Raw genomic sequence first — 12179 nt, 5'->3', positions numbered from 1 at the left:
TTTGCCTTGGCCGGGCAGCGTTGTTTATTACTCACTTGCTTTTATATTCAATGTGGATTTTGAGAGCGTTTAATTATTGGGTTTTATCTGGGTTTTGTCTTTATAATATTGAAATCCTCTTTTAGCTGTTTGTCGGATTGAACTCCTGAAATGACTTTTAAAGACATTTTACAACTAGCATAGATGCAATGTGAAACAATGACCTATAATTTAAAAGTCTCAGACTTCTCACAAGTCTGTCCCTATGAAATAAAAGCTGGATTAAATTAATGAAGTGGAGCGTGGTAATGATTTTGTGTCTCCTAATGACAGCCTTTAAGGCCGGCCCCGGCGGGGGTGTGGACAGCAGCCCCGTATGTGCGGACAGTGGGGGGAAGGCCCCAGGCCCGGTCTGCCGTGCCATGGAGGTGGTCCGCCAGAGCAGCGCGGGCAGTAACCCCAGCTCGGTCCGCAGCCCCCTGCTTCGCCAACGGCGCGTCGTCTGCTACGAGGACGAGGCCAGCGACGAGGACGACGAGCCCCCGCACCCCGACCGCGACGGCGGCGCCCCCTACGGGAGGGCCCCGCCGCCGGGGGCGGAGCCACGGAGGCTCGCCGACGAGGACCTGGGCATCGTGATCGCCACATCGTCCGTGGAGGTGGACGAGGAGAGTCAGGACGGGGGGGATCTGCAGAGGAACCCGAGCAGCGACGCCCCCACCCCGTTCTACCACAGCTCCGCCGACTCCGAGGACAGCCCCCCCGCGGAGCCCTTCCCCCCGGGGGCGGAGTCTCCGTTCATGCCCATTCGGTGTTTCGAGCACGATGGGGGCGGGGTTGGCGGCGGCCTCGGCGTGCGGAAGGACGGGCACCGCGACGGGCAGGTGGAGTCCAAGCGCTCCCCGAAGCTGGAGCACAAGGCCGTGACCCGGGTCAAGAGCATGATGAGCATCGAGTGCCCCAACCCCACGCCCCGCCCCAAGACTGAGGAACCGCCCTCAGCCCCGCCCCTGCCACTGACAGGACCCCGCCCTGTTCCCCGCCCACCGACCCACTGCAAGAGGGCGGAACCCAGCGAACTGGCTGGGGTTTGCACCATCGAAACGGTGGTGCTTACGAGGGCCAAGGACGAGAGCTTCGGCCTGGACCTGGAGATCAAGTCTTCCCCTCTGAAGGTGTTGATTACAGGGCTCAGACCAGGAGGGGCTGCGGACAGAGTATGTCATTTCCTTTATTTAAAAAAAAAAAATCCTGCAAAAAGAACTTGGTTTACTCTTTATATGGCCAGCAGTTTAGTTCAAAGTTGTCATTTTCACGGTTAACATCTGTATCTTATTGAAGCTTGAACATCTTTGTCATTCTTTTTTGTCAGAAAACCCTGTGCTTGATTTTTAATGTGGTGAATTCAATGTTCTGAAAGCTCTTGAAGCTTGAAGTTGAAGAGTGGTATAAAATCCTTGATTTTCTGTGGATTTATGAATTTTATGACACGTTAGTCTAGAGTCTGTTACAATATTATTAATTTACAAATAAGGCCCTTGAAGACTTAGAAAAATTTTCTGTTGAAGATCATTGAACCAATCAACTCAATTTGGCATTTGAAGTACTGTACAAAAAGGCACTTACATTTGTAAGCAATTTGTCTTTCAATTAACATTTAATAACTGTAACTAATCAGAATTTTAAATTAATTTGATGTTTACTGTATGAAGCTGGGAGGCATTTGACAGCGATCCCCAAAGAGCATGTTCATTTGGGTGTACCACAGAAACGCTGTGAGTCATCGTTGCATGCTTCTGATTCCAACCGTTTATTAATTTAGGCCTCATGAGAAATTACAACCAGAAACCGTTAATACGTGCGAAGCGCTGGCTTGCTCTGTGGTTTTTGAACGGGAGACGATAGGTGGCCGCGGCTACGCATCATTCCCCCCTTTCCGTGTCCCCGTTTTAGGAGTCCATGGGGAAGTTGTGCGTTGGCGACGAGATCGTGGCGATCGGAGATACCCTGGTGTGTACCTCGTCCTACCAGGAAATCTGTGACCTCATGCACAATCTTCCCGTCACTCTCATGTTAGAGATTCAGAAGCCAGTCTCGGGTGAGTCACTTGTTCTTTCTCTGCCTTATGGGTATGAATTCAGTGATTGTGGTGGAAGAGATGTTTCTCCTTAATCTCTTATTAGCCAGCTAACAACTTCCTAGTTTTCTTCTTGCTTTGACCCTTAATACATTTGAAATTCTGTAAAGGGTGCAATAGTAACTAATGTGTTCAACTGCACTTGTCTGGAAAATGCAACAGTGGTGATAATTTCTAGGGACTGTATCTTAAGAGAATATAATTTGGACATACAGGGCATTTTTTAATAATTAATAATTTGATATTGTTGTCCAGCCATTTTTCAATAATATATTCCTGGAGTTTTAGATCTGGTATGGTTGCTGTTTAACAGAACTGAATATAAATGGAGGGCAGTGGTGTCCTCTCACTATAGAACCATACCAAGAGTAAACTCCAAAGGTTCTTTTCTGAATTTTCAAACTAAGAAGTTCCACACTACTGTTTCAGAACCGCTCTTTTCCAAGGCTGTGGAGAGCTGCTCAGCACCAAGTGGACCTCTTTCAGTCTCCAGAACAGGCCAAATTCAATTTATCTGAGCTTTTCTTTTCTTTTTTTTTAATCAAAAGACTTTATTCCGGAAAGTTTCTTCTTCAGAAGCCCATCTTACGCTTGACATACTTTTCTCTTGATGTAATAAGAAACATCAGCGGTCCAAGTGTAATCAGCAAAGTGCATTTGAACCCCAAAGCTGGACTGAAATGAACCACCTAGTCTGTCTTTCCCCCACGCTGCGTAAAGACGTAGGAACTCAGCAGCCTTGTCCTTGCTGGCAGTGTCTTTCTCCACCACAAAGGGGACTGCAAGCAGCTGGCTTTGTGTCCATGGTGACTATTGCTTCGTTTCTTCAAGTAGATCCAGTAGACGCGTAGGAATACTTAGCCCCTTCCCCCACTCAAGCACCACCACCCACGTCCATTTGCAAGTGTGCCAAAACATCACATAGACATTTGATTTGGTCTGATTGCTGTGAGCTACTTGAACCACCAATAATGGACAAGAGGTTGGAAACATCCTAATGAATGTCATTAAAAGCTGTTCCTTGTGGATTTGAATAGTGTCTGTTACAAAATGTGTGAAAGATAATTTCATATTGCAGATATTGAGTAGATTCTGACAGGTCCCTGATTTACTGTCATTGCAGTAATTTAATGAGGTTACTAATAATGAGGTTAATAATCTCATACTTTTCAGCATGTGCTCATAGATGAACTTGCAATCAGGGTCTGCTATTTGTTTTAATATGCTACCGATTAACATATTTCATGCCCAATTAGACAAACTGTGGCTTGGAGTGGAAATAGTATTTGATTCACCAGAAGCTTATTCATGAAGTAATATGAAAATGCTCACAGCAATTACACCAACTGAAATAACTTAGAAAACTGTGCTTGTGTATTTGTGTATGACTGTCTCTGAGTATGTATACCCTTATACATACATTGTTCAATAATGCACACAGCTATCTGCATATGTGTAAATGTGTGCCGTATCAGAATATGGCTTTCTGGTCTACAAGTGACTGCAGAAGGGATGTGTGGACGACTAGTACTGGTTCTAATTTGAGCTGGAGTTTGTGCATGCACATGAGGTACAATGATCACAGTGGTACCAACTTTAGTGTGAAGGGGGTGGGGTGATTTGTGATTTGTGCCACTGTTGATGGAAAGAATTGGAAAAATTCTTTGCAGATAACACCTTGGGGGTAATGTGTAACAGCCCCCAATATATACCAGTAGCTAGCAAAGTGCATCTGAGCCCAGCCTAAGCAAATTCCGTTAATTCAATTTAACTGTTAAGTGAAATGTTTAATTGTTTGAGCTGTACAAGTCATATGCAAGACATGTTAGGGAAGATTAATCTTAAGTGCACTGCATTTTGACCTTACCTCCTCAGAATGCAAATGCCAATTTTACTGTCCGTTAATTACGTAACATATTCCATTTATTGCAGCACAAAATCAAACAAACTGTGCAAACAAATTAGTGTCTTAAACACCTTGATTATTAAGGTCAAGTGAATTTTTTGGTCCCTTAGTCTACTGCATGTACTGTACAAATATCAAAGGAAGCTTTGGCTGCAGAGTACAGGAGTTCAGCTTGTTCTTCAAGAAAAGCATGAACTGGACCAGTGCATGATCAGGTTTTGGGCTTACGGTTCATCCATGGTTTTATCCCTTCATGATAATGAAGGCAAGCAAGCATGATCTTCTGGGTTACACTGCAAAGAATTCTGTCTTAACAAGTGTTTTACTCTTGTAATGACTCTTAAAATCCATTTCTTTCTGTCAAGTAGAACATACTAGCCTGTTTTAAGTAACTTTTTACCATTGTCAAATCTTGAAATGAGTCACCTCATTGGTGATCTTTTTGTCTTCTTTTGCAAAAATGTCATAGAAATAACATTTACAAGTAAATATAGGACTAAAATCCTTGTTAAGACTAATTATTTTCTTGGTTTTTGCAGTGTAGTAGATGAAGTGATTTAGAAGTCTTTCACTTTGTGTTTCATCTCGTGCTGAAACTAAGGAATGATTTTATTTTAATTTAATTTAATCAGAGTTGAAGGCATATTGATTTATAGAGGAAACGAGTCTCACTGCTGTCAGGTTGGTGATGTTTCATCACAGCCGCTGAATAATATGGGTCATATTAATGTAACTCCATTAAAATCTGACAGAGTATTAATCATATCTGGGCCACCACTTGAAGCTAAGTTTCCCTGCGTAATTCAAACAGGCTGTTAAGAAGGAAGCAATACCATTAGTTTTAATAGTGAATGAATGAGAAAGATATGTTCTCCTAAGAGACTGTATAAGTATTTTAAATCACAGTAATTTCAAAAGTGAAGATATTTGTTGATACTAATTTCATAATCAAATTATATTTCTTATACTGTAGTCAGTGATAGCAGTTAGCCTTCAAAAAATTACATCATTAAAAAAAACTTTACGCTTTACAAACTTTCAACTATACACTGAAAAAGCCATGAAAGATCCTTTATGAAACTTTTCATTTCCTATCCTAAATACGATATTTCAGCTCATTAATGGGGTAGAGTATGTCTTCTTTATAGCTGTATTCTTCTTTATACTCTGTATTTGCAAGCCGTGACTCATCTTACTCCTGATTAAGCAAGGCAATAAGGAGACAATTTTATCTGTTAAATTGTTTATAAAGAATCTCTTGTAATTTTAATATTTTTGTTGCTGTTCCCATCCTGCAGCTGTAGATCGGCTATCTACTTTGATGATGTCATCTGGCAATGAAGGAAACCCCAGGGTGGATTCCTTCAAAAACACCCCAGAGGTTAATGATGAAGCACTCAAGAGGAAGGACATAGCAAATCATGGAAGCACCCCCTCGCAGACTAATTCAAAACATCCTTTTCAAACAGACCCCAAGCACGAGGTGCCTGTCACTGACATTGATAACATTATATCTGAACTGTGCTCCTCGTCAGACAAAGTTCTGAGAAGTGAGAACATAAACTCTAGTTTGAATGCACACAGTAATGGAACCACCGTTAGCCCGATGCACAATGTTCTTAACCCGCAAGGAAACAAGAACTGTTCGGCTCAGGAGCCGCTGGTACGGCCTAACGTTTTGGATTTTTCGGTTTTGGATGGAGGAAATACAGGTGGTCTGCTCATGCCCATGAGCAAAACATTCTTGCAGAGCTACTCTAGGAACTTTGGCAATATGAGCGAGGAAGTGACTAGCATTCCAAATGGACCCACTGAGGAGAAAGACGGCGGAGCTTCTCAATGCATGTACAGCATGGTGGATGACAGTGAGTCTGAAAGCGACTCCACCTCTGAGAAGGTCCACCACATGGCTAATCCTGCAAGCTCTGGTCTGACCCAATGTGCCGAGCCACAGGAGATGGACTCAGAGGAGGAAGTCGAGATTTGTTACAGTGAGAACCACAACTCTAGACAGCAGGCAGTGGACTGTACAGTAAAAGAAAGTTCTGTAACATCATCTCCCTGTGAGGTCATAAGCTCACAGAATGTGAAGAAAGGGTCCTTTGATTTTGGTCAGGAGGAACCTCCCCTCTCTCCTCCAAACCAGTCTGCCTTGAACCCAACCTCCCCTTGTCAGACAGATGAAGAACTGACTGTGAATCACTCTGAACCTCTGGAACCTCAGCACCCATCTTGCACCAATAAAGATAGCCCTGATGAAGCTAACCAATCACAGACATCTTCTGAGGTGCCTCTTTTACCATGTACTCAGTCCACTGATAACCTACTCATGTCTGAAAGGAGTAACCCCACAAGTGAAGAGAAAAAGGGATGCCAGTCTTCCACCTGTGCTACACCTAAGGGTGTTGAGATATTAGGCCAGCATGGTGGCATAGCATCATGTGACACAATTTTGGCCACTACCAAAGCTAGCCAGGAGTCCTCCCACTGTGCCATACCACCTAACAGTGTTGAGATGACTGACCAGCACGGTAATATAGCAGCCAGGCCATGTGACAAGCTTGTGACCACGACCAAAGCTAGCCAAGCTTCATTGAGTGTGGGCGATTCTTCTCTCATGCAGGCTACCTGTCACATGACCGCAAGGACACCAGAGCGGACAGCAAAGCTTCAAGCAGATACTTTGCTGTCTCCTGAGAAACCCCCAGAACTTCCACCATCATCCAAGTCCTCTGAGTCAAAGAATTCCATTTACTGTGATAGTAAATCCAACGGGAGGACATCAGCTGCACCTGCGTCACAAAATGGTGAGAAAGAGAAAGCACAGAGTCCTCCCGAAACGCAGAACTCCTCCAGTCATGGTCCTGAGGCCCCAGGGATCAACTCAGAGAACGACTGCTCCAGCTCCACTCAGTCAAGCAGCAGAGTCAAGCTGACTGAAAAATTGCCAAAAACCAACTCCTCTTCGAAACTGAAGGGCCTTAGTGTTAAAAGTAGAAGTAGTAGGGTGCAAGACCAGCCTGTTACAAAACAATCAAGGCCTGAGAGTCCCGTACAGAAGACAACCCCAGCCTCCCCAGTTCAGTCTCCCAAAATCCAGGCTAAGAGGCTTTCTTTCCCGGCCAATTTACAGGCAGGTAAACAGGTAGACAAAAGCACACCAGCTTCACCCAGGCTTCCCAACCACAGATATGGTAAGGTGTTGAATGATCCAGGTGCTTCAGTGATGGAACCTCCAAATTTCTGTTTGACATACACGCCCAGTAGTCCACTTGCGAACAAGAGGAAAGAATCCAAGGCTAACAAGCCAAAGGCAGAGGTCAATACTAGACAGGAGGAGCCCTGTTTAAAGTCAAAAGAGAGGCCTGTGGTGATTGCAACTCAGAGGAGTTTCATTGAAGTGCGGCTGTCGTCCTCATCCTTGCCCTCATCCTCCGCGTCCACACCCATTTTGGGAAGAAAAGAAATCCTAGAGAAAACTGCCAGCTCACACTATACTTCAGGATCAGGTACTCCAAGTCCACAAAGCCTGGCAGAGCTGTCCAGCTCTTCTCAAAATGGAGAAAAGTTCAATTCAGTCTCAAATGATGAAGCTACAGATTCAAGTGTTGCTGCAGATGAACAAATAGACTTTATAAACGATGGCCAAAAGGACAGCGTTATCAAAAACCACGGCATCAAGGAGACGGACGACTTTGAAGCCGGCCGGTTAAAATTGCGCCTTTTGAAGTTGGATCGTCGGAGTTACTCCACGGACACCAGCGCTCCTGCAGTCGCCAACCCTTTTTCTGTTCGGCAGCGAATCAAGTCCTTCGAGAACCTGGCCAGCTGTGACAGGCCGGTCACCAAATGCATTGACATCCAGTCCTACGCGATCACGTCCAAACCCCCACTGAGCAGGAGATCATCAGGCTGCGTCAGCGCGGCGAACTCCCCCTCGACCGACCACCGCTCTTTGAGGCGGAGCCTAAGCTCATATGCCGATAACCTGTGCGACGTTCCTCCGCCGTCACCTCAACAGAGGAAGTCCCCTTCTGGTGCGGCTCCGATGACCTTGGACGGCGGTCTGGATTCCCACGCAGAGGAAGAAACCATTCCTGCCCCGTCGGAACTGGGGCCGGGCTGCCCGCCCCAGACCATGCACGCTGTGCGGAGCAGGCCTGCCCGTGGCCGTTCGGGGCTGTCCCGCTCCCGGCTGAGAGAGCTGCGGGCACTGAGCATGCCCGACCTCGATAAGCTTTGCACTGAAGACTTTGCCAAAGTGGCGGGCAGCCCCGCCGCCGCCACTTTCAAGACTGAGCTGGAGATCCAGCCCAGAAGGTCTGCTGGGAACCCCCCGGAGACTACGCCATGTTTGAGCTCTACGGCCCCTGGGGGGTCTGACCTCCCCAGGGCCAGCAGGAGTGGGGCATCCACTGGAGGGGTGGGAACTGCAGGATCAGCACCTGGAGAATATTTTCAAAAGAGCAAGGCAACTGAGCAGCAGTCTCCAGACAGCAGCTGGTCAATCAGGTGAGTGGGGGAGCTTCCTTTGCCTTATGTAATATGTTCCTTTACCTATATTTGTTTTTCACACTTATCCCTTTAATCTCACTGGTTTGCCCACATATTTTAAATATTTTGAGAACAGGCTTGAGGCAGGAATCTATGCTAACTTTTTTTCCAAGGAGCACATGTTCTCCTAACTTGAAAAAGGTTAGGAGTACAGTAATGAACCACAATTAGTAGATGTGCTCCAAAATTATTATTCTTTTTTTTTCAGGAGCAAATGCTCCGTAGCACTGTAGAGCCCTGGTTGATGTATAAATATTTTATCTTGGGTAATAAGCTGTAATGGTAGCCATAATTTCTAAGGATGTGAACTAAAGAATTTTACAAAGAAGATTTTTTTAATGCCTTGCACTTTCAGTATTTTCTGTCTTTCAGTTGTCAAAACAGGCATACAGATTTGTCTTCATCTTATTTATTATTTAAAAATAAATTATGTAAAACATTTAGTTATACTGTACAATCATGATTGGGAGATCCTAAGAAAAATCAATTATTAATCTTGTCTTTCAAATGTTAGTCAGTTTGCCAGCTTCAACCAAATACATTTTATTTAAGTGGAAAAATGAAATGCAGAAATCAGCGAGATCTTAATTCAAACAGATTGAGTTCTGTCCTGGTTGCTACTCAAAAAGATGAAACTCAGTTAAGTCTTTGGGGCACATCAAGTGAAAACAGACCTTTATGTCTTTCTGAAATTCGCACATTTAGTCAAAAATAAAAAAAACGTAAGCCTGCAAGCGGCATATCTCCACTTCCCCTGTGGCTTACTGGTGTCCTGACCCTGCTGCCTCTGTTGATTTACGGTGCAGTCTCAGTGTACAGCCTGCTTATCTGGAGTCGCCTTCAGACCGAGACAGATGACTTCAGTTATTGAGGCTCACCAGACCGCAGAGCCCCAGCTGCACTGATGTTGCTGTGACTTGGAGAACTAGAACAAATTTTTTTTAATGAAAAAAAAAAAAAAAAATTCCTGTCACATTTTTGTCTGTCAGCACAATTTGCACTATCACGTTGTAATGTTTTATAAACAGTGGGGCTGGTATAAAAAACTATACTGTACTATAAATTTTTATTAATACATAAGTCTGCTGGTATTTTATGTTTAATAGCATATGTTATTTTTACAGGTGTGATTGTTGGGGGATTAAATGATCTGTCTTGATATCATATCCCCTTGCAAAACCATATGCGTCTTGTTTTTGTCATAGTAAGAATTTCACAATTGGTTTTGCAGTCATCTTAACTGAAGTTGTTTAACTGATTTGCTGTAGATATGATGTGCTCACGTGTTGCAGTGGGAGGTGGGGGGGTTTCCATGGTTAAACTGAAATCCATGCTGTGCGTTTGTCTGGTAGTTTGAGCGAACTGGCCGCCTCCCCCTCGGAGCAGAGCAAGCTGCGGGGGGCTCTGTCGCCGCTGACCGATAAAGCAGATGTGTGCACGCTGATACAGGAAGCGAAGGCTCTCTCTGAGGTGATCTCACCGTGCGCTGCTGTCATTGGCTTATGGCACTGATGCCTTCCCTCCTCTGCTGTATGCACAAATGTCTCTTTGCAAGGCTTGACTGATGTGATTTTTTAATGACAGCTTGGTGGAAACATTTCACTTTAAGTCTTAAATTCTTGGAGTTTTTTACCGTGTCCAATTCTGGACTAGGCTGGGAATTTTTTAAAAAAGGATGAAAGGATGAAGGTAATTGTCTTTATATGATCAAGGTTTTAGAGGTTAATCATTTTTGTACCTAAAATAGGCTCCTGTGCTGTGCTATGTTTGAATTTCTTCTGTCACAAAGCATAATGGCAGAATGCCATGGCTCTTCAGCATTTTAGTATGAATTACACCATGCATAAAAAATAGGCCACTGTGAAGCTGTTAACACATTACTTCTAAGACTCAGCACAAACAGACGACAAGCAGTCAGTAAAGATATCCATTTAAAGGACATGCTCCACATTCTCCTTTTGGACAAATTAGGCATGACATACACTTTTCCACTAACAAGGATGACCAGTCAAGAGAAAAACTGATTATTTTGCATGTGCCAACAGCTAGAGTGAAATGGGTTCCATTTTAATATAAGCTGTGTGATTATAATTGTAGAACAAAGCATAAAACCAATCTTTTATTTGATATCTCTTGGATGCAAATCTGTTCTCCCCTGCACTCCAGTGTAAAATTAAATTTTTTCCCCCCATTTTTAGTTAGCTTCTGGAGAAAGCAGTGCATAGGCAGTGTGTTTTATTTGTTTTATTGATCTCCTCCCTGTTGGACTCCCCAGGTTAAAGAAGGTATTCATTTTGTGGTCCTGACTAAAGAGGAAGGCTCCGGGCTGGGCTTCAGCATTGCTGGCGGGGCTGATTTGGAACAGAAGTCAATAACTGTAAGCAATGTGTGTCTGTCTGTGTGGTTCGCTGCGAGGTGTATCTGTCTTGAAATTCACTTTTCTTCATCGATTCTGTACTCAATAGAAATAACTTAACATCTAGATATAAATTGATGTTATAAGGCAGGTGTGTCCAATCTTGTCTGAAAAGGGTTGATCTTGGTGTAGGTTTTTGTTATAGCCCATCGCTAAGACACCTGATTCTACTTATCTGCCCTTTTCAGGCAAGATGCAAAATGAAATGTTCGTTGAAATGTTTATTGTGGCTCTCTGTATCTTTCTGAAATACTTCAGCTTTATTTTCCTTTCAAGACTTTTCTGTTTTAAAACATTTTAAAAAAATGATTTTTCAAATACACATTACATAATTTAACAAATACATAAATACATTTTGCAAGTATGTTCTTTGACTCCCCCCAGTGTTGAAGTAAAATCACTCAAAAGTGATTTATCAATGCACTGATTTAAAAAATCTTCTATATTATGGGTAGGTCCATCGGGTATTTTCCAGAGGGGTGGCTGGAGTGGAAGGTACCATTCAGAGAGGGGACAGCATAATGTCCATCAATGGCACCAATCTGAGAGGGACCACGCATGGAGAGGCCCTTTCCTGTCTCCACCGTGCCCGGCTGCCCAGGCATGCCCTGGTTGTAATTCGCAGGGGAAAGGACAGTGAACCCTCGTCCCAGAGACAAGATGTCTCCACCAGGATTGGAGGTTGGGCTGCAGGTTCCAGAGACGTTACTATGGACACAGGACCAGGTGAGGAGATGAAGCTAGCAGACCACCAATGATTACAATTCCATATTGTATGTTTCTGAATACATTCACTCAATATGCACTCAAATGTGTGTGTGCATATAAGTATGTTGTAGCCACTTCATCTAAATACTGTAACAATACTTTTTGAACCTCTATGAGCTTGCAGGTGTTTTAATGGTCTCCACTGTCTCTAAATACCATGTTGAGGACTGTTTCTTGTGTGAAGTGTAATGGTGTGATTTCCCTTCGGATTTGCTGCTTTCTCCCTCTGGTATCCTGCCCCCTTCCTGGCCACGCCCCTTCCTGTGCCAGCTGTGGAGGTGGGCCCTGATGGAGCTCTAAGCGTGGAGCTGCTGAAGACTTCGGCAGGTTTGGGCTTCAGCCTGGACGGGGGCAAGGCCTCGGCCCAGGGGGACAGGCCGCTCAACATCAAACGCATTTTCCAAGGTAGAAATCTGGAT

General features: G+C 44.2%; 1 protein-coding gene across 3 annotated transcripts in view; it reads left to right on the top strand.

Moving 5' to 3' along the window:
- Positions 1-12179, top strand: part of pdzd2 (PDZ domain containing 2) — a 90874-nt gene that overhangs the window by 74547 nt on the left and 4148 nt on the right. For all 3 annotated transcript variants that reach the window (XM_064296699.1, XM_064296698.1, XM_064296700.1), the window contains 7 exons: positions 313-1196; positions 1933-2077; positions 5321-8534; positions 9929-10046; positions 10852-10953; positions 11448-11718; positions 12031-12165. In XM_064296699.1, the coding sequence (XP_064152769.1) occupies positions 313-1196; positions 1933-2077; positions 5321-8534; positions 9929-10046; positions 10852-10953; positions 11448-11718; positions 12031-12165 (4869 nt within the window). The remainder of the gene's footprint in view (positions 1-312; positions 1197-1932; positions 2078-5320; positions 8535-9928; positions 10047-10851; positions 10954-11447; positions 11719-12030; positions 12166-12179) is intronic.

Source organism: Anguilla rostrata, chromosome 10 (assembly GCF_018555375.3).
Source record: "Anguilla rostrata isolate EN2019 chromosome 10, ASM1855537v3, whole genome shotgun sequence".
NCBI classification, from domain to species: domain Eukaryota; kingdom Metazoa; phylum Chordata; class Actinopteri; order Anguilliformes; family Anguillidae; genus Anguilla; species Anguilla rostrata.
This window is presented reverse-complemented; position numbering and strand designations above follow the sequence as displayed.